Genomic DNA, 26,785 nt, shown 5'->3' on the forward strand with positions numbered 1-26,785 from the left:
TCACTGGACCATTGGGACCCTAAATCCCCCTCCCCCACCACTTCTTCTCCCCGACTCTACTCACCCACTCTGTCCCCTGACAACGTCCCCAACTCCTTTGCCCTTCCTTCTTCCACCATCCTCCTCGTCCCTTGTTGCTCAGGTCTCAGATCAGCTCCTGAGGCCTCCTGAGGGGCTGCGCTGTCCTGCGCGGCACCCACTGGCCCCAGGGGGCTCCTGAGCACTTGACTGTGGCCAGGCCCAATTTGCTGAGCTGCAGTAGGAACTTCATGCCAAATGTCAAAGACGTTAATACAAAACAAATGGGAGATATCTCACTGATAATGTGTGAGTATTGATTGCATGTTGAAACAATAATATTTTACATCTATCACGTCAGTATCATATATTTTTTAAATTAATTTCAATTGTTTCTTTTTATTTTTTTAATGGGGCTGTTAGAAAACACAACCTGGTGTCTGATCCCCTCCTGTTTCTAGGAAGGCTGCATGCAGTGCACTGCGCATGCGTCTCATGCAATCTCGTCACCGTCCCCTGAGCTGGGTGGGTTTGCTCCATGTCAGGGCTCACTAGTTGCTCAGAGTCTGTTGCTCAATCCAGCTCTGCCCCAGCATCAGGAAGTGAGGTCGAGCTGGATGTGAACCAGATATTCCCCACCCAGGCCCTGCCTTTCCATAAATGCAGATGTGGTTGCCCTGGGTCCTGCTCTCCTGCCCAGTGCAGCCTACAGGGCTTCCCTCCTCTGAGCTCCTGCTGCGCCCACTCTCTGACCCACACTGTGGCTCCTTCCCCACGTTGTTTTCTGCCTCCATCACATCCATCCATCCCCCTAGTTGGGATATCAGCCTACCCCCATAGGGCAGGACTCTCTGTGGGCCTAGACTCTCTGCCATTTCTTGGGAGCAGGTGACACCCAGGTAGTATGGCCCGCTTCTCTGTGGATGGGAAGCAGATAGGGACACTGGGGCAACAGGTTCACCAGCATCGGGAGTCCATTCGGCTCCACCCTTGGGGTCTAGGACCCTCAACCCTTCCTGAAGCGCATCCCCACTCAGGTGACCGTCTCTGTGTGTTTTCTTTACCTAGGTCTAAGGCTGTGCTTCCATAGCTTTCCCGACATCCTGCCCTTTACGTCCTGGAACCTGCTCATGCGGCTGGTGGGCCTCACCGAAAATGAGATCCATGTGGCCAGAGCTCGTGCTGCAGACCCACGGGATGCCTTGTATGAAATGCTGGTGACGTGGGTCAACAAAACGGGGCGGGGCGCCTCTGTCAACACCCTGCTGGACGCCTTGGAGGCGATGGGAGAAAGACATGCAAGGGAGACCATTGAGGACCAGCTGGTGGGCTCCAGAAGGTTCGTCTATCGAGAAAGTGGGGCAGGCTCTGCTGCGACCTGAGTGTGAAGGAATCTCTTTAAGAAGCCAGAGGTCCCCTAACTTATCTTTTCTTCTGGAAAAAATATCAATTAGACATCAGCCTGTAGGAAGCAGTCAAAAATTTCACATGACTCGTGCTTGAAGAAACTCTACCATCCAGTATAGTCCAGTGGAGGAAAAGTCCTAGAACTTTCTCAGTGGACTTGGAGTAATTTTTATGAAATGGTCGTGATAAGCAAACATGGAAACATGTGTATGATTCTTGGTGTGTGAATTAACATGTTTGTGTATGTATGGAGAGTTGTGTTAGGATGTCATTCTTTTCCATTCATACACTTTTTCATCCTAGTAGGAATTTCTCTTTACTTGTGTTTGTTACATTGTAAGATCCATCCATGTTATATGCATGCATTTACTCTTGTCCAGCTATTGCTTGATACTATAGGATACATGAGTTTCTATATTTATATTTTTGTATTTGATTATATGAGAATGTAAACATGTTTGTAAGAGTACTTAGTAAGTTATTTACATAGGTTACCTTGATGGATTAGACAACCACAAAATGAGTGAAAATACAGAGTGGGAGGGAGAGGAAACCCACCCTCTGTAAGGTCTCACTCTGGATTCCAGTTCTCTCTCATACGCACTTCAATTCAACTGTGTTTGGATCACTGGCAACTTCTACAGGGGCCAGTCTTTTAAACTTGACAGCTTTCTAGGTGTCGAATGTTAATTTATTTGTAGGTATGTGTTTACAGGTGAGCGGGCACTTGGGGAGAACCACATCGACGTGAAACCCCGTGTGTGGTTGGCTCATGACCAGATTGTCCTCATCCATGGATGGGATGGGAAGGTGACAGATGGGTTAGATCACAAGTGGCAAATAGGTTCCAGGCCATGCACCACTTCCAATGGGGAGAGAGGACAGGGATCTGTCCCCAGTGTCTGCCATGGTCTCAGGGAAGAAGAGTGGATGATGCTCATGAATAGTGTGAACTGTTTGCTAACACAGGACTAGAGGGTCCCTCTCACTTCTGGTGATCTGTGACACTGAGCCCCAGAGCTTCATTTTTTGGGGGCACAGATTCCCTCTTTGAGGAGCTTAGCTCCTCTGTAAGCATCTGACTTCCATGGGTAAACACCCAACACAGACATAACAATTCTTGAATACTGTGACCAGGAGGCCTAGAATGGCTGACACATTAGGATTTTGTTCTTGTGCCACTTTCTCTTATGTAACCATTTCAGCCTCTTTCCTGCAAACCCTTCCCCATAGTATGCCAGTCTGGCAGGATCAGTTCATGGAGGTAGTAGGGCTCAGGGTTTTGGGTCTTTTCCATCGCAAGGCATTCTGGGTTGTCTTGTCCAAGGGCTGGTGTGTTTGGATCAAAGCTACAAAGGCCTGAAGATTTAGGCACGTTAAGGGTACTGTCTCAGAGGAAATCGGCCAGGTTCCAGCTCCTTGTCCTTCCCTCAGAGGACTTCTTTGAAGGTGCATCTAAACTAGCCTTCTCAGTATTTCTCATGCTTATTCACAATAGTATGAGATTGATTTGTTTGGACGTTTTTGTTTTCTATATACCCAGTCCGAATAGCACTTGTACATGGTATGCAGTTAATAAAGTCTTTCTCTGGTAATTGGGGCTCCGTTCTTGCCAGTGGAAGGTCCCTATTTGAAGAGTGTGTTGGTAATACCAAACAATAAAAGGAAGACCATTTGGTACAAAATTCTCATGTATTTATGAATTCATGACCAAATTAAATATGAAACCTTATATAAAAAGAGGTGTGGGTTTTTCATTTGTTTGTTTTTCGCCCCATCTCCCATCCTCCCTCTGAAACAGTCCAGGGGTGTGTGTTTCTGCCGTGTGACCAGCTCCTTCGTTCCAAGTCCTCCTTTAGGCCTCCAGACTTGCCCTGCCTGGGGGTGTTTCCTGCTCTGACTCCCTGGACTCCCAAGTGCCAAGTTCATGGGGGACTGGAAGTCAGCACCTCCTCCCCCTCCCTCTCCTGCCTGCCTTTCCCACTGGGGACAGGGATACCAGGCTGACCTTGCTTACCCCCAGCTTCCCAGGGGGGCTTCTCTGGGCTGCACCTGAGGCTGGGGGGTTCCAGCCTGGCACAGATGGGCTCCAGCAGGGCTGCTGGGAAAGGGGCAGTGGGGTCCCTGAGGGTTGAGCAGGCCCAGGCTGCTGGGGAGTTCTGTGGCCACTCTCCTGTGTCCTCTCCTACTCTTTCTCTCCCCAAGGCCTTTCCTGCATCCTCATTCCCTGCAAGCTCCTGGGAGACCCATTCCCCTTCCCCTTGCTCTCTAGGACCCAGCTCTTGCTCTCACCTACAGTTCCTGGGAGGCCCGTTGGCTCAGATGAGCCTCTACACCATCCTCTTCCCCAGAGGGAAGGTGTGGGTGCTGCGCTGGGCTCACCACCTGGATGCTCCCCCTCTGCCCAAGGCTCCTCAACATCAGCCTTGAAGCCACCGGCTGTGAGCTCAGCTGCAGGAAGACTGACCAGCCAGTAGAGGGCAGCACACAACCAGCTCCCCCACAGCCACCCTGGAGGAGTTGGAGCAGAGGCAGCCAGAGCCTTGGAGGGCCCCCGGGTTTGGACAACATGGGTGAATCCCAACACTAGACCTGCTTGTCCTGCGTCCACATGCTCTTTCTCTCGATGAGGATTTGACCTCAGCTCTTAGGTCTTGGCACCACATGATCACTGCCTTTGTTTCTGGGTTTGCTCTGTTCCAAACTTAACCAGCATTTTGATGGTGGAGCCCACCCAGGACCCTGGGACCTGAAGTCAGTCCCTCTCAGCTGAACTCTGAGCCCCTGACCCCACTGCCTCCCACCTCTGCCCTTCAGCAATGGCACTGCATCTCTTAAATCTAAAAAGGGTTGGAGTAGGGGGGTGGACAGGATGAAACATGGATCAGGGTTAGAAAATGGGGAAGGGGTCAGCTGTGGCCCCAGGGGGGCTGCAAGCCACTGAGCTAACCCCCCAGTCCTCTAGTCTCGTCCTTCTTACTCTGTGGGGTCACCTTGCATTTTCTCCTGCCAACTCTCCCCTTTCTTTTGCTCTTTTACCTCAAACCAGCACTAGGTAAGGCTTATGTCCTATGACTCTTCATGACAGGGGACTCTTGTTCTCTAGCTCTGTCTTTTTCTCTGACCTTTGACCCTAACCCCACCACCCCGAAACATACACAATAAGCATCCCATGGGGTCCCCCTCTGAAGGTGAGGAGGGCAGCCATTCTCAAGAGGGACAGTGAGGTTTGAGCCCTGAGACCAAACCCATCCCGCCCACCAACCCCAACCCCTCAGTCACCAGCAAGCTGAAGGCCAGGAACACATGCTGCCCTCGGAGGCCCCCAGCAGGACCAGGGCATCCTCCACCAGAGAAGGTGACCAGCCCTTTCCTGAAAGGCATTGGAGTGGATGCTACAACACCTAAACCTCTGCTTCATCGTCACGGGGCCTCCATTTGGCTTTATAAACATATAAGCTATATCAGGTCTTTTCATGTTTCCTTCTTTGGGAGGATAGTTTTTGTTGGTGGTGATCTTGTTTTGTTTCCAGTTTGTCGTTGTTGCTAATTTTGCCCTATCCCATAAAAAGCGGTGCTACTTGGAGGCAGGGGAAGGCACCCAGAGGAGCATGAGACTGCTGCCCACAGACCCCAGCACCCCCTTCCTTCCTCCCCATCCCAGCTGTTTCCTTCCGCGCCCATCTGCGAATCCGAGGGGTGAAGGAGGGGCAAGGGAGAGGCTTCTCACCTCTGCCACCATTACCCGGCCTGCACTGTCAGCGGCCCTGGGAGGGATGTTGGCAGGATGCAGGCCTTCCCATGCGTGGCGGCTGCACCCAGGATGCAGAAGCCTTGAGTTGGGCTCTGGAGGCTTCATTTCCACCCTGACTTCTCCCGTGAGGGTTTGAGTAAGCTCCCTGTGGACATGCCCACAAGGCATTTGTTAGCCTCATGTTCAACAGATGCAGGACGCTCGCTGCTCCCTGGGAGCGGGGGCTGCCTCCCTGCCCAGAGCAGAGACCAAGACACCCATAGAAGCCCTCACAGCTGGGAGGCTTTTCCCTTCAATTCGAGGGTTCCCAACCCCAGAGATATAAAATGCCACAGCTCTGCGCTCTTCCTCTGCTTCTGCCCCCCTCCCCCCGCGGTTGTCCCCTGCCCTGCTTTGGAGCTGGCAACCTCTGCAGGTGGTCCCTGTTCTGATCCACAGGGCCCGGCTCCTTCCTGGCTGAGCCACGTGGCTGGTGAGAACAGCTCCGCCCTTTGGGTCCTGGTTACGTGGGTCCCCTTGGCCCTGTAAGGTGGAGAGGGTGACGCAGAAGAGCAGAGGGGCAGAGGCTGATGGGGACAACAGCAGCAGGGTCAGGAGAGGGTGGCATTATCTCAGACCACAGCTGAGGAGGAAGACGGGGATGACGAGGAAGCTGCGGAGGAGGATGGCGAGGAGGGACTGTTCCAGAACAGCCACCGCCGCTTGGGCTGCCGTTTCAGGTGGAGGTAGTCCTCCTTCTCGCGCTCCTTCCGTGCCCGCTGATAGTGATCCTCCTCCTTCAGGTACCACACGGGCGGCCACCGGTGCTTCTCGAAATACTCCTGATTTTCTGGAGCAGAACACAGCAGGCTTGGTTAGAAGGCAGGCAGAGGGGCAAGAGGGACATGCAAGGGACACTGCCCCCAACCTGCTGCCCCGAGGACCTGCAGCAGGGCCCCGTGCAGCACCAGATACATCCTGGTCCCTGCAGGCTGTGACATGGGAGCCCCTGCCTGCCCAGAGCCCCCTGAAGAAAGGAAAATGCCCAGTGAGTGGTCCCTCCAATAGCTCCAGGGAAAGGCCTCCCAGTTGTATTTTTCCATAAAGACAGAGGGAAGATCTCAACAGGGGCCTCGTGAGTCTTGGGAATAAAATAGGCTGAGACAAAGAATGAGTGAGAGGATGAGCGAAGCTGTCCACGGGCTGGTACAAGGCGTGGTTAGGGGACGAGAGGGGACAATTCTAGCCGGAGTGAAGTTCCAAGGGGAAGCAGGAGGTAGGACTGCTGCAGGAGCCACGGTCAGACCGGAGGGAAGGCTGGCCTTATTCTGGGGGGCATGGGAGCCATGGAGGGTTTGGAACCAGGACAGTGATGCAGTTGGGCCTGTGCTTTAGAAAGAAAATGCTGGGAGGGTTGTAACAAACGTGAAAAGGAGGAGAGAACAGGCATGGGAGAAGGGTTTGGGTGCAGCACAACCCAGCAGCAGAGAGGAGGGTCACAGCAGAATGGCAGGAGCCCAGTGAAGCCCCCAGGAACACTGAGTGGCAGCCCCCTCAGGCAAGCCTGTGACATGTCTCCCCAGAACCCATGCAGTTCCTGTTGGGCCCTGGGACCTGAGAAATTAAGAGACAGAGCTCAGGAGACTGTGGCAGATATCCAGACCTGGGTGGTCTAAACTGGGCATTGTGCCCATTTCTAGGTTGTGAAATCAATTTAGTGCATCATGAGCAGCATTAAAAAAATTTATGTACTTTTCTATATGTGTACTGGGTCCCAATATAAAATGTATTTCTTATTGTGGCGTCCTGTCCAAAAAAGTCTTAAAACTACAAATCCCAGCCCAACACCCTCTCCACATCTCTGAGAAACAGAAGCCCAGAGAGGTGGAGTGAGCTGCCCGAGGTCCCCAGCCCTCCAGGCCAGCATTTTTCTTGACCCCACCACTACCCCCCACTTGGCTGAAGGCACCTTTGCAGCCTGTCCCACCCCCAAGGTCAAGTGAGGCCCAAGGATCACAGGCAGCCTCCAGGTGCCTAAGTCGGAGTGTGGAACCAAGTTGAGGCCCCTTTACCAGAGGGGAGAGCAGCAGTGCCTGCTGGGCCTGGCCCTGGGGGCTCACCTGGGGACATGGCCTTCATGTCTCGGGGGAACTTGCGGCACACGTTGTTGTAGTTGGTACAGATGTGGTGGAGACACCAGTCGGCCAACTGGTATGCACAGTGGAACTGGGAACAGAACAGAGGGTGTCTGTACTACAAGCCCAGGGCGGGAGTCTGCAGACACCTACAGTTGTCTTCAGAGCTGATGCTTTGGTGCAGGTGGGCAAAGCCCTTGTAGTCAGGAAGACCCCTCCTCCAGGGGTGAGCCCTCACCAAACTGACGAGGACAAGGCTGGATTCTGGCATCTGAGCACCCCCACCCATGCCACTGCCACCTCGCCTCTGTCCTGGCCCAGCATCCACGCCACGACATCCACAGTACTATTTGGTTGCCTCCTACTGCATCTGCACCTCAAATCTCACCCACATCATGTCCTTGTTCTCCCCATCAGGGGCCAAAGCAGTCGTGCTAGGGTGTTGACAAGTGGGCTGACTTTCCCGGGAGGGTCCGCAAGCCCTGTAACCTAATCAACCAGTCTTTGGTGGTTGAACTTCTGGCACCACAAGGGCCAATGTTGGGGACTTTGCTCATTTGTTTGGGAACATGGGGACAGGCAGTTAATTTCAGATGCAGAGTCCTCAATGCCCCTGAAATGACCTAAGCAGGCAGCAGCCATGTCTGTGCCTTGGACTGGGGTTCCCTGCCCTGCCCTACAGTTGCCTAAAGTCTCAGTCCCTTCCTCCTGTGGCCAGCTCTCCTCTGGGTACGTCAGGGAGTCCTCTAGCTGCTTCCTGGCAGGGAGGATGGGATGGTTCTACCCAATCAGGGAGCCAAGTCTGACAAGGGGTTCCCTCCCTACCCACCACCTCCCAACCCTCCCTACTCACTGCCAATGAGCAGACAGAGCCTGGACTTGAGACTGCTGTCAATTCCCTCCCCTGTGTGATACCTGAGCCAGTTCCAGGAACACAAGGACGTCCCCATCGATGTCCACCATCATCTGAGTTGCTTCCATCAGGCCGGTCACTGTGTACTGCTCTGTGATACACACAGCCAGCAATGAGCTGAGGAACCATGTGAACGGACCTGCACGTGCTCACACCCCTCACCAGTGTGCACTGCAGGGCGCAGAAAGATCAGGGACAGGGCAAGTCGCAGCAGGCCAGGAAAGGCCATAGGCAATTTAAGTCTGCTCCCACCAGGGGGGGACGGGAATGAATGCGAGCCTTTCTCAGTGGGGTGGGGTGGGGCGTGAAGGAGGATGTTACAATCAACTAAGAGGATTTTTCAAACTACATGTGTCCCATCACGTAGTCTGATACATGTAGGGTGAAAGTCCCAGTGGAATCGGCCACTGATACAGACGGGACGAGGTATTAAGCCTCACCTTTGCTGAAAACAGAAAAAAGGCTGAGAACGATGAGCTAGAACCATGGGTTAAAACTACTTGTTTGTATTAATTTAAATTTTGCAACAAACTGTGTACTAATCTTGCATTTTACATTAAAACATTTATACAGAACAAGTAAACACGCTTCGTTTTGAATTTTAATTAGCAGTATCAGTAAAAATTCATGAGGTATTTTATCTCTAAAAAGATAAATATATTTCCCAGCTCTGTCCATAGAAAAGACCTAGAAACAATAACCATCCGAGTAGAAATGAGCATTTCTAGTGCACAGAAATACCATTTCCATTTCCAACTATAAGAAACCGGGACTTCTTGGAGAAATGGCTGATCCCAGGCCTGGGGCACGAAATGTGCATGAGGAACCTAGAACATCTCATCATTGCTGACAGCAAAGAAGCCCAAAAACTCTGAGGAGACTGGCTAAAAGTACAATATTTGAGCTTCAGTAATGATAACTACAGTTAATTGAAATCAATAACATGTTCAAATCTGAGAGTTCATAATAACACTTTCAAAAAAATAATTGGTCACCTTCAAAGGATAATAGGAAACCAATTTATCTTGAAAATTGATAAACAAAAGGAAAGAATCAAGCATTCACCAGACATCAGGTAAGGGGGAAGTTTCTCTCTTTTTTTTATTTTGGAAGAATTCCAATAGATACACCAAGGAGGAATGATTGAATTGGAATACTACCAATTTGCAACATCTAAAAAGCTGATAGATCCCGGCAATGATACTCAATGGCTGCTAACATCACAAAAAGAGAGAAAAGTGGACAATCTATGCATCTTGCTGAAGAAGAGAGACAACCTATGAAGTCATCTTATCTGATCTAGCCTCTAGATCCAACTACCAGTTTACGGGAAATGTGGCAAACAGAGAAATATGTTGAACTATACTATAGAAATGCAATCAGCAAAAATCTAGACCATAGAAAACTCTTCAGAAACAAAGATCAATGGGGGTTGTTTTCAACAAATAAATTGCAAAGGAAAAAAAATTTGTTTAAATGGACCCATGGATTAAAAGAAACTTAGAAGATATATAAAAAGCAAAACCACGTTATAGTGTTTAAATATGCACACTTGGATAATAAAACTATAAAGGAGAGTAAGGAAGTGAGTCCATAAAAACTACAATAAAAAAAAGAGTACTGGGCAGAGTGGTTCCTCCTGGGGAGGAGGGATGGATCTGTGACTGGCCGGGACCGGTGGAAGACTTCTGGTGTGGCCAGCAAGGTTCTGGCTCCTACGGGTCAGGAATAGGAAGGCGTTTTGCTTTATAATCATTCATTAAGCTGAACATATATGAGGATATTTCAAAAAGTTCATGGAAAAAAATAATTGAAAGGTAATACTAATCTTTTCATGAACTTTTTGAAGTACTCTTGTATTTCATGTAGTTTTATGTATTTGTGTTATATTTAATATTTTAATATTTAACATTTAAATTTAAATATATTTAACAATAAAAAGTTTGAATTCATAACTTCATAGGAAGCATATCTCACGAAACTTAAATCATCACCAATTATACAAAATTTGGCATTTTCCACCGATCCTTCACAAAGTAGATACACACATTTTTGCACACGTTTTCCAGTGTGTATGGACCATTTCCTGGAAAAAGTTATTCGACGTTATTTCCCATAAGCCCTTCCACGCAGCAGCGCAGTTTAGCATGTGTAAGGCCACCATGTGAAATTACCCATGTGTGCTTAGCAGTGGGGCCTCCTTGAATTGCTTCCAATCACCTGCCGTGATTAAATGAATACAGAAATGTCTTTATGCATTTATTTTCCTTCGAGTCATTTCTTTGGATATAGTATTTTAAAAGTAGAATTACTCTGTCTAAGAATTTGAAGTTTTGTGTGCTCTGGGAAGACCATCCCATTTTTCATGGACAGCAAGGTAAGATGCATTGTCACAGCTGTGATCTTTAGAACCCTCTCTTGTTCCCTGACCTAAAGTCCTCTTGGCCCCCAGCTGGGGCCCCTGGACTCCCTCTGCAGTCTCAGTTCCTAACATTCCTGTTCTGATCAATGATTTCTGCCTTCTTCCCATGACCAAGCCCCACTATTTCCATGAGAAATAGTTCATTTCTCATGATGGGATTGCTGTTGCCCTTTCTATCTGAGCTCCAGTCTTGATCATATGCCCAGGGCCCAGCAGCTCTGACATTGTGTCCCTTCCTGAAGCTCAATTCAGTATCTGAGGATCTGCTCTCTGCCCCCTTTGACCTGCCCAAGAATATGAACTGCTGTAGTTTGGATGTGATTGACACCAACAAAACTCATGTTGAAATCTGATCACCAGTGTGGCAGCTTGCTGGGAGGTAGGGCCTAGTGGAAGGTGTTTGGGTCCTAGGGGCACATTCCTCATGAATAGATTAATGCTCTCCCTCAGGGGTGAGTGAGTTTTGGCTCTATTAGCTCCCCGGAGAAGTGGTTTGTTAAAAAGAGCCCATCACCTCCCTCCCTCTCTCTTGCTTATCTTTCGCCAGATGATCTCTGCACACACTAGCTCCTCTTCCACTTTCCACCATGAGTGAAAGCAGCCTAAGGCCCATGCCAGATGCAGCCACCCCAGAATCATGAGCCAAATAAACCTCTTCTTTTTGTATGTTACCCAGTCTAGGGTATTCTGTTATAGCAACACAAAACCTGACAAAGGCATTAACCTGGACATTAACGCCAGCACTGATAGCAATGCCAACACCAACGCCGATGACATGAACAGAAGCTGTCCGTCCCACCTGGGAATTAGGAGTGGCAGGCTAATGTTTGTTTTCTGTTTTGGAAGGAAGAAGAGAAGATCAAGTCCAAGGTAGAGGATGAACAGAAAAAGAAAAAGATGGAGAAGAGAAAGAAAAGGAAGGAGGAAGAGGTGGAGGAAGAGAACCACGGGGTGGAGACACGGATTGTGTTCTATCCTCTGACTTCTCAAGCCTGCCCGGGTGAAGCCACGCTAAGAGCATAAAGCACTGTCTGTCATCTACTGGAGACCACTTTGTTGGGCCAACCTTTGGAGAGCCTCTAAGGTGACGTGATTAAACAACTCTCACACACACTTCTTCACATCTATGTCCTCATCCAAAACTCTGCACGCATTGACACATTTCATTTCATGCAAGCTTGTTCCCTGGGTGCTACAGCCTGCCCCAGAAGGAGGGAGGTAAGAGAAGAATAAAACATAATCACTCCTCGGGCTCCCCGCCGCTCTCCCCCAGGGAGGACCCTGAACGTCCTGGGTAGTTACCTGTGAGGGCAACCAGGTGTGGCAGGCAGAGGCGGTTGGCCAGGATGATGAGCTTCATGTCATCCAGGTCGGGGCTGGAGGTGAACATGCCAGTGTAGAGGTATTCCAGCACAGCCCTCATGCAGCTCTTGCTTGTGTACGGAAACACCACCTAGGGGCGGGAAGGAGCAGAGTGGGCCACGATGAGGTCCAGCTTGGGGCAGAGTAACTCAGTCCTGAGGAATGGAAAAGGTCTGTCCTACATGGCTGGCCTCCCCCAGGCAGGCAGCCTTCCCCGTGCTACACCTGTACCTGCTTGGAAGACCCCAGAGCGACAACCTGCACTGAGCCCGTTTGCAAACAGCACCTGCGTATAGGGTTCTAAAATCTTTTAAAGGGACCTGCATTCTCATTGGCATCCTTCCAAAACGGCTCTGGCTTGGAAGATGCTTGACGGTGTCCTTGCGGTCACATAAGCCCACATCCAGCCCCACCTGTGCCTGCAGGGAGCAGTACAGGTGGACACAGGATTAGCAAAGCAACACAAGCTGGCATCTCTCAGGCTACCGAAAGCTGCTGCTTTGGGCCTCCGGGCTCTCCTCAGAGCCGTGCTGCCACAAAAACTGCCTTCTCATAGGCCACACTGGGAAGTCTCTCCAGGCCACACTGAGAATTGGCTAGGGCTCTAAAGCTGGCATCCGTGGTGCTGAGAAGTGTCTAGGGCTGGCAGGCCCCCGGGCTCCCGAGAGTTCTCAGCCTCACACTTTCTGTATCCAAATTCTGCTTCTGATTTAGAGACCAACGCAAAGCCCAACCCTTCCTCTGAGCCTTCCATTAGCACCTCCTTCCTGGAAGTCTTATGATATCCATATCACAGATGGGACGCTGTGTGGTTCTCAGCTCAGTTTTTCAGTCAAGTATCTAGTGTGCACTTACTAAGAGACCAGCACTGAAGGAGGTTCTCAGCAGAAGTAAAAGACCCAGTCCCTGCCCTAAAAAAGACCAATTGGGAAAACTGCGTGTGGACGCTCAGAACTTCAAGCATCTGCACAAAGTAGCTCCTTGTTAAGTACAAGGCTGACTGAGGAGCAATGAATGTTCCAGCAGTTCAGAGAAGATAATGAACACCAAGGGCTATAGCCTGTGCTGCTCTGCTTGGCTGGGAGAACAGAAAGAGAACAAACAAGAGAACATTCCTATGGACACATCGATAGGCCCCTCCCAACTCTGCGTTTCCAGTCTAGGTGCCTGAGAAAGTGGTAGTGTCAGTGAGAGAGTGGCAGGTGAGTGGCAGGGCCACTGATTAGAGGGAAGGGTGATTATATCAAGCATACCCTTCTATTTTCTGTATTTTGATGCTTTGACATCTAGAGGCTGGTGGGTCCTAGGGGGACTGCCCCTCCCAGGGCTAGCTAATTCCTAGACATAGTAAAGGGGTTGTCCGCAACTGAGCCTTTCACATGTAAATCAATCAGTCCAGAGTCCGCACCCCCTCCTCTAAGGGGCTCTCACACTCCAGGCCACTCTTCCTCTGCCCTAATCACCCCAGAGCCTGGTACCAGACAACTAGGGGTAGCCCTTACACCCCAGAGCCCACTGAAATTATTCACTAGCCAATCCTAAGCCTGCTTACCCTGCCTCACCCACTCCTTCCTACAGAACCCCTCTGCCTCCTGACTGACCCTGGTGCCTTGCTGTGTGGCCCCCCATGGTGTCCCTCTTCTTGGGACCTGTGAGTAACAAACTACCTTTTCAGCAGCAGTCATCTCCTGATCTGTCGGCCTCACCATACCTTGATAATAATAAAACCTACCTCTAAAAACAGTGATGGATTCAACTTGGGACACACTGAATTTTTTCTAGTAGTTTCATGTGTGTCAGAGGCAGCAAGGTACAAAGTAAAGAGCCAAGGAATCAGAAGTCCTGAGTTCAAGTCCTAACCTCTGCTCTCTATGTACACAACTTGGTACAAATCACTTAACCTCTCAGGGCCTCCCTCTCCTATGTAAAACAGGGCAATGCTATACTAAGTGAATTAAATCAGACAATGTATTGAAAGTGCTTTCTAAACTATCAAGTTAAAATGTTACTGTAATTCTCTGTCCTGGTATATGGTAAAATCCATGGCTATTGAACCATTATAAACTTCTCCTGGGCCTATCCCTGGTGGTTAGTACACGGTCAGTGCTAAAGAAAGTACCATTAAGTGATGGGGGCCTCAGAGGTGAAGGGTATAAATGTCTCTCCTCCCCCACATTCCCATCCACAGCCTCACCTCCCTGGTGGAACTCTCCACAAACGGCCCCCCAAACATGGCAGCCATCCAGTCACAGCTGGAAATCAATAGGGGCTTATGGGCGCTGATGGTGCCATCATCCAGGATGAAGGTCACATCTGTCCAGGAGGAAAGAGGCATCACATGAGGATATGGTGAAAGAAGGGGGGATATCCAACCCCGAGGGTAGTCACTGAGCCCAGACCACCAGCTTCCTTCTGAAGCCATCAGATGTGGAGCACTAAACAGCCAAGCTCTCAGCCTGGAAGAGCAGGCTCAGGAGCAGTTAGCTGATCTCTGGGACATCAGGAGCTGAGATCAACTTGGAGTGGTAATAGGACCAACCCAGACTCCTCAGACAGCTCCTTGGACAGAAACTCCCTGCCTTCTAAGCATGTTCCATACCTGAGAAGGTGCCTTTGGCCAAGCACTCCTTAACCCGGTTGGTCCGGCGGACATGGAAGGCCTTGGTGATCTCCTGGTTCATGAAGGCCTCGTTGTTAAGGATGTTGGCCACCATCATGCGCAGATCAAAGACCTCTAGCAGCTCAGCAATGTGGGCAATGTGCATGAGGTCCCGCTCATTCTCGTCCAGCTCCCCCGTGTACAGGTACTTGAGAACAGCCCGGAAGGGCCCCGGCTGGATGGAGTTGTCCATCTTGACCACCACCATCAGCCGGGATTTGTAGGTCAGAGGATCTTCTGCCATTTCTTCCTGGATGCTCACAAAAGCTCGGCTCCAGGAAGAGAGCACACGACCCCTGCCTGCCAGGTACCCTGTTCCGTTACCCCGGAGGATCCCGTCGCTGGTAGAGGCCCGGAGGCCAGCAGGACCAGAGCCCCCAGCCTCGTCCACACTCTCGCACACGTCAAAGCTGGCTGCCCGAAGCAGGAAGTCCCGCCCATGGTGGTGGTGGTGGTGGTGTTGATCAGGGTGGCCCCGGAGGTCCTCTGGGCGGGGGCCCCCTGACCCCGAGGGGCCCCCCAGTTCCCCCTCACTCAGGTCCATGAGGAACAGGTCGTAGAACTTGGAGGAGGAAGTGGAGAGGTAGATTTTGTGGGCAAAGATGCGCACCCGCTCCTGCAGCACCAGGATGACGTCCGCGCAGAGCGGGTCCTCCAGGAGGTGGGCGGGGCACTCCTCACTGCTGGAGGGGGGGTCAGGCACCACAATGATGGGGGGTGGGGGCTTGGGAGGCAGGAAGGGCGCCTGCAGCAGAGGCCGCTGCACATTGCGGAGGTGGGACTTCCAGAACTGCAGGTGGCGGCGGGAGATGAGCGCGGCCCGGATGGCATTGTCAAAGACATCCTTGATCCCGAACTGGGCCACCACGCTGGTCTCATAGTAGGGGATGCCCAGCTCCTTGGCCACCTCCCGACCCTTCTCTGGGGGAAGGATCTCATTGGGCTTGATAGGCCTGGTGGGTCCAAGATGGGAAACCAAACTTGTATTCGTCATAGAGGGAGCCTGCCCATTCTCCCCAAGACTGGAGGGGCTTTGCTCAGGAGCTGCATCCTTGGCCCCACTCCTGCCCTGCTCTTTCCCCTCTGTCTGGCCAAATCCTATAAAGGCCCTTCAAGGTCCACCTCCAATCCCCTACTCTTCCAGGAAGTCTTCTCTCTCTATGCCAGGTTCCAGTGACCTCCCAGGTTCAAAGCAGTGATAGCACTAACAACCCCTCTGGCAATTAGCGTGGGGTGCTCACATTGATATTAACACGTGCACATATTGACTTTGTCTCCAGCAAAATTATAAGACCCTTTCATGCAAATAGCACCTCGTCCTCTCTATCTTCTCTCACAGTACTTAGCCTAGTAATGCCCACACAGTGGGTATGCAATAGATACATGAATGAATGAATGATGAAGTTCCCAACGTGAGCTTGCTCCAAATGGAGGGAGAGATAGAGGGCTCAGTGGGATTTCCTCGGGGCGCCTCCCTTTGCACCAGCACCCCCTACCTAGCCAAGGGGCGCCTGGCTCTGTTGACAGCCTCCAGATCGGCGTAGCGCAGGTCCAGCTGGCAGCCCACCAAGATGACAGGTGCTCGGGGGCAGAAGTGCTTGATCTCTGGGTACCACATGGTCTTGACATGGTGGAGGGAATTGGGGTTGGCAATGGAGAAGCACAGAACCACCACATCGGACCTGGGGGTGGGAGAGTGCAGTTGTGGACAGAGAGAGCTGGTGGCAGGTTGCCTGCCCCTGGAAGGAGGGAGAGTGTGCACGCCACTACCCCCGCTACAGTCCACACCCGGCCTATGCATCTGCTCACACAATCTTACACAAAACATAATAATAGCTTCTCTTATTTATATAACATTTTAGAACTCAAAGACTCATTTTGGCCTCACAGCTATCTTGTGAGTTAGAAATTACCCTTTCTACCATCTCACAGCTGAAAAAAATCATCTCAGAGCCGGTATGTGACAGAGCTGGGACTCAAAACAGGCCTCCTGACCCCAAGCCCAGGCTCCTTTCCCACCTTAGGCTGCCCCTTGCCCCCACGAGAGGCTGCCAGTGCTGTTTTCTCCACTCTTCCCTCCCAGGTTAAATTTCTCAAAGTTGCTTGGTTCCTTGGGAAAGCAGGACAAACCCAACCACTTGATTCCCTGCAGGCAGCCAGAGGCCTTTCCTACCTCCCATAAGCAAAGCGACGGTCTTTGTGATGGTCTCCAAAAGTGTCCCAGAGGCGCAGGGAGACGCTGACATCATCTACCACGTCTCGGGAGCGTTCCAGCACCTGGGGATGGGAATCAAGAGCAATAGTGCTTGGTGTTCCCAGCATGCCAGCTCAGGGTGGGTGCGAGCTCACCCCTGAGGGTCCCAGGCAGCATGACACTTTTGCCCATGTGAAATCTCTGTGGAATGAATAACAAGGGCAGCCTCCAAGCCAGCTAGGATGTTGTAGGTGCGGAAGGGATGTCTTCAGGAGCCTGCCCTCTGCCCAGCTTTACTTGCAGATAGTGTGTTTATGAGCCTCTCGTCTTTTGATCTTAGCTGCCAGCTTCTGTCCCCCTCTCAAACCCCCAGGGCTCCCCCTTACTTAGGGCTGTGACTGCACAGAATGCAACACCCCAGACAAACCTAGGGTCCCAGACACCACATCAGCCATTCAAAACACACATGGTCAAAGATGTCTCCCTTGAGGTGGGCTCCTCTCAGACCCTTCTCCAGGGGTGCCCTCCCGCTCAGCTGCCCCACCTCACCCCTAGGAGGTTCCCGCAAGATCTGGAGACCACGTGCTAGGGCCTGGGAAGGAGCCCCAGCTGAGTGGCCTTGCAGCATTACCTCCTGGCACACGCGGTACTGGTCGATGGCCCACACCGTGGGCACGTGGGTGGCGAGCAGCTGGTACTGGGTGAGGGTGGCATTGCAGGCACGGGCACAGATGAGCCTGGTCTTGCCCACGGCGTTGTCCCCCACCACAACGCACTTGATGGTCTCTACGTTTGGCCTTTCATAATCCATGTCAGAATCCATTAATTGGGACCTGAGGGAGAGGAGGGATGAGGTCAGGACGGCTCGACATCCCAGCTCCCCCTGCCGGGGCTGCCCCCTCTGCCAGCATATGGGGGTACACGGGAGGAGGGTGGGGTGGGCAACTTTCTGGGCAATAGCTCAGCACTCAGGCTGAGAGCAGCAGCTCCTCCAGTGGGGACCACTTGTCTCCCTCCTGTCCCCACCACTCTCCAACTGGGCTTCTGGCTGGAGAAGACAGTGGGAGCTCCCAAAGCGGAGACTCCCCAGGGCCTGTCCTGTCCCTACTCTCGAGAGAGAGGACAGTCTGCCTGGGAAGCTCGCTCCTCATCTGCTCTCCTCTTTCTTCCCCAGCAGGGCTGTGGCAGCAGAACAACAAACAGCTGAGAGAAGCAGAGTTGGGGCCAGGTCCCCACCCCTTCCCAGCATGCCTGAGGGCAGGACCACTTTAAAATTTAATGGACTTGTCAGAGCAAGGCGGCAGCTCTCCTGGCCTCCCATTTTCCCCTCACCCTCTCCCGGGGTGGATTTGCAAGCTCCAGCCTCCCCGAGTCTGTCCTCCAATACTGGCCCCCAGCCCCCTTTACAAAGATGCGAGAGTTTTTCCTCCCAGCCTCTCTGGGCTGGGAGACTTCTGGATGAACCTGACCAACTGTGGCTTCCCCTCATCTACTCTGGGCCCGTCACATTGCCCACAGGTCTCGCTCAGCTTTGAGATGGGGATGGGGTAGTGGGCCTTCCCATCCCCTGCCCGGCTGTCCTCCCAGCATCCCGCATCCAGCCTCTGAGAGAGTGAGACCATACCCTCTTCTGCACGTCTCATTCCTAGGGAGGAGGATTCTCAGGGATGGGAGACCCCAAAGAGCTGGCACTCCTGGGAGATGCCCGCTCAATTGGCTGTGTGGGTAGTGGGGTTGCTGAAAGAAACGAAGGGTCAGAAGCTTGCACCTGAATTTCTGGGCAAATGCTTGTCTCAGTTACCTTTGATGTTGGGCAGAGGGGAAGTAGCTTGTCCACCCACAGAGAGGAATGGTTCAAATGGACAATTGGAAGGCCCTCTGTAGTCAACATGTCATGTCGATGTTCACAAAGCTGTCACCAGGATGCTCTGGGCTCAAAGGGGCTTTCACTGGCAGTCTCCCAGTTGGCATCACCTCCTGGGAGGGTTGAGGGGAGCGGGCAGGGAGTAGGGCAGGGCAGGCATTACTAGGAAGCTTGGTTTCTCCACAGTCATCAGCCTGCCCCAGCTCACACTCCCTGTGCACATGAAAAGTCGTCTAGGGGCTACAGCAAGCCAGAGTAATCCTTCCTAGGCCAAGAAAGGCCATGCTCGGAGGAGTCCTGGAAGCTGCCCAGCAACCCAGTTGCTGACCATCCAGCCCAAGGGCCAGGCCACCAGCAGCCATGGAGAAGCGCCACTGCTGACTGCCGGGCTGTAACTGGATGCCAGCATGCAGGAATGCAGAACTGAAATATCCAAGTAACGATGGCAACTGGGATTTGTGCAAGTGGACACATCTGAGCAACCTAAGCAAAAAGTGCACCAAGGACTTTTCAATGAGACAAACTCCTCCTCTTTCTTGGAATTTTACAGGATCTGGACCCTTAAACAACAAAGGGTCTCCACGCAGCTCCCTCCCAGTCTCCAGGGCAACTGACTGGATCATTTTTTTCTCTCTCCTGGCCCTCTCCCAGCAGGCAACCGTTATTCTAACCACCAGCTTCCTCCTGCCTCTCTCTCTCTCCCCGGAGCTGAGGACCGCTAACCCCACTATGACAGTTCCTGGTCTCTAGCTGAGGGCTGGGATGGGCTGGGAGGAGTCATCTGGGTTGTGGTTTCTGTCTCATGGAGTGATTAACAAAAACAGATAAAATCCCAAATACAAAACATGTGCAGCTGTAGGGTAGGACAGAGATAAAAAACCCACCAGCCAACAGAAGTTCTTTCTCAAGTTTAGAAACTAGCGGCATGTAGGTCTGCAGGCAGAAGGGGAGAATCAGGAGGGCCATCAGTTCTTAAATCTAGGAGCACCCAGATAGGACAATGCTAGGACACCAGCAGGACAGTGCTGGTCCAAGTTCAGCTACTTTATGATTAAAACACTCATGCACACCTTATGTTATGTCACCTTTAGGGTTAAGCAGGGGACAACCAACAAGTAAGAGAGCAGCAAATACAGGGCCATGAGATTAGACCCAGACTGGTAGATTGCTACCCAAGCTGAACACCCCTTCCCACTCGTTCCCCAGCTGTCCCTCACCTTCTCCTGCTTGTCCTTTAACTGCCTCCCTATTTTTATCATTCTCATCCATTCCACCCCTGTCTCAACAGCCTGACTGGCAAACTTCCTATCTAGGAAATCACTTCACTTTTCTGGGTATCAGTCTCCCCCTCTGGAAAATGGGTATGAGAGCACTGGAAGAAAGTCTCCTGAATCTTGGTTAATTCATGCCAAGAGAGCCAGGGCTCAAAGGAAGCATTTGTCATCTTATGTAATGTGGTATTATATAATGCTAGATTGCATATCTATATGTGTAATTATATCTCTCTTTAAGATACAGACTGGCCCAATTAAGCCAGCAGAACTCTTAGTCTAATCAGGCCTGCCTTAAATGAGGTTCCTGTCCTGGAGATAGCATGCCAACAGTGATACAATTTTGGCTCTAGAATATTGCTATTTTACTGTCTCATTGCTGATGTGTGATGACACAAACCACTCAGTGAGCTTCTCAACCCCTTTCCCTCTGGCACTCTCTCCTTCAATGACTCTAGACTTTTTCTCACAATTGCCTCATCCCCATTCCTTCCAAACCCCGACAAACCTATGGCTTGTCTCCCGGCCTGGGTATCAGAGCCCTCAACTCATTCCTCTCCTGCAATAACCCCAAAGCAACTAATATGTGCTCCCCGACCATTGTCCCACGATCCCTGTCCCCCTCTCCAAAACAGCCTCCTGCCCATTGCTCCCCCAGCTCTTTGTATTCAGTCTAGGCCAAAGGCCAAGGTGTGTTCAGAGTAGCTACAAACCTCAGGGGCTCCCATTCCCACCCCCACACCCCTACACACGCTCTTTGCAGAGCTCAGAAAAGGCCCCCTTTCCCTCCCACAGCTGATAGGAGGCTTGTTCATCTGTGGCTGCCCTAGTCTGGTTGTCAAGGAAACAACAGAATCTCCCTGGGAGCCTGCCTTGTCTCCTAGCAACCAATATCCCACATCTTGCATCTTACAAAATGCTAAACGGAGGACAAACCTGAAAATAAAGATAAAAATCAAAAAGTATGGATAGGAAGGGAGAATCGAGAGGAGAACAAAGAGAGGGTGGACTTCGAATTAAAGGCGGCTTGGACTAGGTTGCTGACATTGTAATGCCCGGTAAGGCGGAAAGATGAATCCCGCACCGATCCAATGGAAAGCAAGGCCCAAAGGGATCTGGAATGGTCATATTCACAAAAAATGCATGCCTAAACACAGGATAAGTCTTCTCAAACCTAAAATGTAGAAACATCAACAAACTCTAAGGATTTCCCCCAGCAGTTTGCCAGAACTCAGTTGCACAGACTGCAGTGGAGTTGACTTCAAAGAAACACCTCCAGAACAGCGAGCAAAACATCCATATTCCACTGGGGGTTTTTGTTTGTTTGTTTTAAACGGAAACAGTTCCACCACTCCGTACCTTATTTTCTGACACGCTGCTCTGCACACGCACACAATAATAATTAAAAATAGAGAAATAGAGAAGGGGGAGGGGCATGCCACGCCAAGGCAATCAAGTCATCTTCGTTCCCCTAGAAAAACCCGGAAAAGGTTAGTCCCGCGCCCCTCAGAACCCAGCAGCCGAAGCAATAGCCCAGGGAAGAGCGGGAGCCAGGGGGAAGTCATGGGGGGCGCAGACAGGGCCGGGGAGGGCGCGGCGCGCTGGCAGAGGCTGCTTGCAACCCGGCCATCATAGAAACGAGCCATTTACTTACACCACTACATGTGACGGGGTAATTTCTAGTGAACGGAACGCATCTCTTCCCGCTAAGCACGTTCATCTTAGTGAAATGTCTGGGATCCTTCCGCGCGTACAAGTGAGGTCGCTGCGGACGGCGCCGCGCTGTCGCTGGGGCTCCACCGGGGCCGGCTCGCGGGAGATCAGAAACTCGGACCGAGCAGCCCAGGCCGGACGGCGGCCCGGGAGCGACCGCGCGCGCTGCAGTGCAGCCGTCGCCTCTTCCGGATCAGCATCTCCCCGCGCCCCGGGCGCCCAATGTCATGGAGGCGCGGCCGCTCCGATCCTCGGGCTGCGGGGGCTGCGGGCGGCGCGCAGGAGCGCGAGCGGAGGGCGAGGCCGCCGCCAAGACGTGCCCGGCCCGCGGCACAGGCGCTGCCGCCAAGACGCCTCGCGCTGCAGTCCCGGGGACCGCTGGCGGCCTCCTTTTTTCATTCACAAAAACGGAAAGAAAAAAAAAAAGAAAAAAGGAAGGAAAAAAAGGGAGAAAAAAATCGCACCCGGGACAGCTGCCGTGACAAGCACCGCCCACCGCGGCTCACGGTTGGTGGAAAGAGGGCGGGGGGCGGGGAAGGGGCGTGGAAAGAAGGGGATTGGGCGCCCAGGAGGCCCCGCCCCGGCCCGCCCCCCTGCTCAACCCCTCCCGGAGGGAAGCCGCGGGGCGGGGCTCGGCTCGCCACCAGGTGCAGGCTCCGGTCCATCTGCCTCTCCAGGGGCAAAACCTCCCGGGCCTCCCACGATGTTTCTCTCTCCTCCAGGAGACTGAGAAGGATAAATGAGAGGCATCCTAGTGCGCCTGAGAGGGAGCGAGTTAGAGGGGAACACGGGGTTTTTTTCCTTGTTTTTCCCTGAACTCAGGTCTCCGCCACTTGCCACTGGGGGAGGACACCGTTTCCACCCTCTGCCACCTTGGCAGTTCTCCTGGCATTTGAAGACCTTCCTCCCTCCATCACCCCTGCAGCCTGTGCTCTGAGTGCCATGGCCCTTAACGGGTGGGTACCTGTACCTCCTTACGTGTCTCCCACCTAGGCCTTCTTCAGCTGCCCCCTCCCCCATCCCACCTCCATCCTGTTGCCACCTGGAGCTCACTAGTATCTTTTGACCTCTGAAAGAAATGCCAGGAAGAAAAGGTACCTAAGGCCCCTTTGGGTTCTCTCCCTCAATTTACCCCTCTGCAAAGATGCTAAGGGATGTCATCTATAATACGAGCGGTCCTCAGAAGGAACTTTCCATATTCAAGGCTGGTTTTATTATAATGATCTTGACTGCTAGTGATTACAAAAGTCAGCTCAGTCTGGTTGTATCCATCTTGTTGATTACTCAGGACAATTTTTAAAGCCCAGACTGAAATGCCTCCCACCTAACCCCCTCCCTCACACATCCAACTTGTGCTCTGAGAGTGCAAATCCACTTTAATATTAGTTTGTGCAAAATATGATTAGGAAGAGAAATTTACTGCCAAATAAAAAACCAAATAAAAAAGGAACTTTGTATTCTCTGAAGCACACTTCTCATCTATCAATGTGTACAATTGGAAGTTTCCCATCAAAGTGTTCATGATAAACATTCGTTCCAGCCTGGTTCGTGTACAGTGAGTGCTTGATTGTTGGAAGATGCTTCCCTCACCTCCCTCTGAATCTACCCAGAGCTGGAGAAGAAATCAACAAGGGAGAAAAGTCAGCTCAGCCAGGAAACCTCGGCCAGGCTGGACTGTGGGGTTTCCAAGGTGTAGGGTTGGGCTGAGGGGAAGGGTGGACCAATGCAGGTGTGGAATGAATTGCACACCCTGCTCACTCTCAGGCAGAGCCGAGTGCTTGCTGGGGAGATGGCCTCAACTCGCAGCCCTGCTTTCTGTAACAGTTCCCTCTTGCAGCTTTTCTTTAGACTAACTCCTTCCCTATCACCTCACCATCAGGCATCCCCAGTCAGAGCCCCAATCCGTTCTCTCCTGTCACGTAGTTCCTCCAAGTCTCCACTCCTCAGAAACCAGTGCTCTCCCATTCTCCTCAGCCCTTTATCCCCATCATGCCCCCCATTCATGTCCCACTGCAGGAGGTGTGGGGGCCTTTCCGCAAACCTCCCCATCAGACAAGCCCTCAAGGACCCCAGTGATTCCTCACTCCCGGCTCAGTTACCTGGATCTCCAGGCACCAGCTCCCAGCTTTTTCCCCACATGGGTCAATAAAAGATTCCCCACAGGAGGAGCAGACCACCACCATGCTCCAGCTCTCAGCCTGTGCCCCACCTGTGGCCAATGCCAGGCCTTCTCCCAAGCCAGCCTTGGTCAGGACTACCCCAGGCCCTCAACTCCACCACCCTGCAACTCAAGACAGCCTTAAGGCTCTGGCCGAGGATCTGCTACCATGTTTGCCTCATCTTTGCCCAGGCTTCAGTGCCAGATCCTGGAAAACGGGCCCTTTCTAAGGCTGGATTCCCCCACCAGCAAGCACAGGCTTGTCAGAGGCTACTCCACACCCCAACCCCATCCCCAGCTCTTAGCACTCAGCAGCAGCAGCTCTCCTAGCACCAGCAGCCTCCTCCGTCTCCCACACCTTACTCCTCCCACTCCCCCCCCCCCCAGGAGTGATGATTTTCCTTGATTCAGGTTACTTCTCAAGGCAGGCCTGAGTAGGAAGTTTTTCCTCCTTTCTTCTGTTACACACACACACACACACACACACACGCACGCGCGCACGCACGCGCGCGCAGTGGCCCTCTCTGTCCGTTTGCTGCAGCTGGGAACCAGGTGTGGTTCCGAGGAGTGTTTCAGAACTAGCCGTTTATTGCCCTACACGTCTGGCTGCCACCTTTCTGCTGGTGGCCCAGGCAGTGCCAAGCCACATGGCCTGGCCACAGCCCAAAGGGTTCCTGCCGCACTGAGGCAGGTTCCACTTCAGAGTCCTGCACCCCACCCCCAGCACCTCTCCGTTCACCAAAGTCCTCTTGGGATTCCTCCTCCCCAGTGACATAAACCCCTTGAAGCTGTCCCCAAAGGCACCCCCTCCACCCATTCCCACAACACCCTCCTCCAGGCTGTCAGGCAGCTGCTGTTTTCTGAAGCCCGGTAGATGCCTGCCTGTGAGCCAGGAGGCTTAGTCTGGGGAGTGAAACCTCCATCCTCGTTCTCAGGAAAGCACACACGGGCTTCCTTTGGCTCTGAAGGCCCCTCCCCAGTGCCGGCCCCCTTCTCTCGGCTCCTCCTCCAATGTGCACATGCCCTTTGCTTCACGGGCAGCTCTAGCTCTTCAACTTTGCAGGCTACTAACTATTCTTACATTGCACCCCTCTCCTGAAACTCTAGAGCTTCTACAGAGCCCACCCCTCAGGCCTTGTGACATGAGCTCCGCCCCTCTCCCCAGCAGTGTGCCACCTGGGGCAGGTCACATCCCCACCCTGCACTTAGGGCAAAGTTCAGAAACAGCCATGACAAAAGCAGAGGCACTTCAAGATGTAGAGCCCTAGCAGGGTGAAGGAGCCAAATCTGGAAAGCCTGGAGTGTCTCAGCCTCCCTGCCCAAGGGTTAGGGGCACCACCAGGTCCTCACAAGGACACGGGACCCTTCTGGCCTTTGCACAAGCAATGCCCTCAGCCTGAGTGCTCTTCCTCTTCCCACCCCCTTGATAATGCTCACTCATCCTTCGAGTCTCAGCCTAGATATCGCTTCCTCCAGGAATCCTTCTATGAACACCCTGTCCTTCTCCTGTACTCCCTTAATAATATCACTCACACTGCTCTATAATTGGGTCTCTCTCTCCCTCGCCATTCTGAGAACTCCTTTAGGTAAGGGATGATGCTTATTCAGAAGGATATTTTCCATGCTCGTCTGGTGCCTGTAGCCTAGTGCTTCAACATGCGTTCAGTAGATGCTCAGTATATGGCTGATTGGGAGGGAAATCGATGGGGCAGGAACACACACAGTGGCTACTCACACGCTAGCCAGGGAGGTCTTCCACAGGCTGTACTGGCCTTTTCTTCGGGCTCTCATTGCTCTGTGTTCCCTCAGGGATCCTGGTTGGAATGGACAGAAGTAGATAAGGCAGGTTAGGGGAGACGGTGGGAAGAAAGGGAATCAGCACACTGTGAGTTACCCAAAGGTCGGTCAGTCCAAATGGGGCACCCTACTCAGGACAAGAGCATGGTCCTGCTGTCCAGGCCCAATGGGCTGAGACCCCAGCTGGGGGCCAAGAACGAAGCAACCCCAGGGAGTCAAGGGGCTACATGAGAGGCAGAAACAGGGCTCACTGTCCATCCCATGCTGCAGGCACTTGCACATTCTGAACTGGTTTGGTAATTTGGAAAAGAGCAGTCATTCATCAGGAGGCCTGGATTCCATCCTCACTCAGCTGTGTGACATTAGACACTTCCCTCCCCTCTCTGGGTCTCACTTTCACCTGGACAAGGGTTGGGTCAGCCAAGCTCCAAGTTTCATTCCAGCGCTGATATCCTGTGTGGGTGCCTGGCATGGAAGGCCTGTATTTTATGGGTTATCCTTTTTATTGGCGCAGCTTCTGACCCAAATTGGAAGTCAGCAAAATATCAGCTGATGGCTGCCAAGGCTGAGAACAAAAGGGGGACGTGCTTGGGGGGAGAGGGTAGGGATTAGACAGACGACAAGAGACAGAGAAAGAATCTAATGCTGCAATTGTCCCCACCTTCAGCTTCCTTAAATAGTCAGTCACAATCTTAAGACCAGTGTAAACAAAGAAAATTCTAGAATTTCAGGAGAGATTGGGAGTGATTAAGGAAGGGCTTGGAAAGACCCGACCCCTCTGGAAGCAGTTGGCACAGTGTCGTGAAGGGAGGGTGGAGGGACAACCTCTGTGACAACCCCCCAGAGCAGGGTGACAACAGGGCAGGAAAAAGCCAAGAGAATAGAAAGCCCCAGAGTGAAAAGAAGCCAAAGCAGAGGAGCAGCCATTGCTCTCACTGGTGTTGACCTTGGAATTGGCTGTGTGACTTTGGGCAAAGAACTTAATCTCTTTGGTCTCCCAAAGGAGATAACATTATCACTTGCCTGAGGACAGGGGATAGCTACATGACATTCTCACTGTCCCCTCCAGCACTGGGATCCCTCTAACCCTTCCTCCACTTCTGCCTGCTCCCCCTCCCAGACCTACAGCCTGTGCCCCT

The 26,785-nt window shown here is 52.2% G+C and overlaps 2 protein-coding genes across 4 annotated transcripts in view; one reads left to right on the forward strand and one right to left on the reverse strand.

The window, feature by feature from the left end:
- Positions 1-3,020, forward strand: part of TNFRSF10B (TNF receptor superfamily member 10b) — a 69,509-nt gene extending 66,489 nt beyond the window's left edge. For both annotated transcript variants that reach the window (XM_063084946.1, XM_063084952.1), the window contains exon 10: positions 1,087-3,020. In XM_063084946.1, coding sequence (XP_062941016.1) covers positions 1,087-1,400 — 314 coding nt within the window. In that variant the 3' untranslated portion in view covers positions 1,401-3,020. The remainder of the gene's footprint in view (positions 1-1,086) is intronic.
- Positions 3,021-3,118: 98 nt separating this feature from the next.
- Positions 3,119-22,083, reverse strand: RHOBTB2 (Rho related BTB domain containing 2). Of its 2 annotated transcripts, none has more exons than XM_063084939.1 (10): positions 21,633-22,083; positions 17,475-17,676; positions 16,823-16,926; positions 16,146-16,331; positions 14,590-15,602; positions 14,185-14,303; positions 11,931-12,081; positions 8,209-8,297; positions 7,279-7,384; positions 3,119-6,008 (listed from the first exon to the last, which is right to left on the reverse strand). In XM_063084939.1, exons 2-10 carry the CDS (start codon positions 17,664-17,666, stop codon positions 5,791-5,793), a joined length of 2,178 nt encoding a protein of 725 aa, XP_062941009.1. In that variant the 5' UTR covers positions 17,667-17,676; positions 21,633-22,083; the 3' UTR covers positions 3,119-5,790. The 2 variants fall into 2 exon arrangements, with proteins under 2 accessions (XP_062941009.1, XP_062941012.1); XM_063084942.1 differs by lacking the exon at positions 21,633-22,083 and adding an exon at positions 18,645-18,712.
- Positions 22,084-26,785: the final 4,702 nt, after the last annotated feature.

The sequence above is a fragment of the Cynocephalus volans genome, chromosome 2 (assembly GCF_027409185.1).
Source record: "Cynocephalus volans isolate mCynVol1 chromosome 2, mCynVol1.pri, whole genome shotgun sequence".
Classification (NCBI taxonomy): Eukaryota; Metazoa; Chordata; class Mammalia; order Dermoptera; family Cynocephalidae; genus Cynocephalus; species Cynocephalus volans.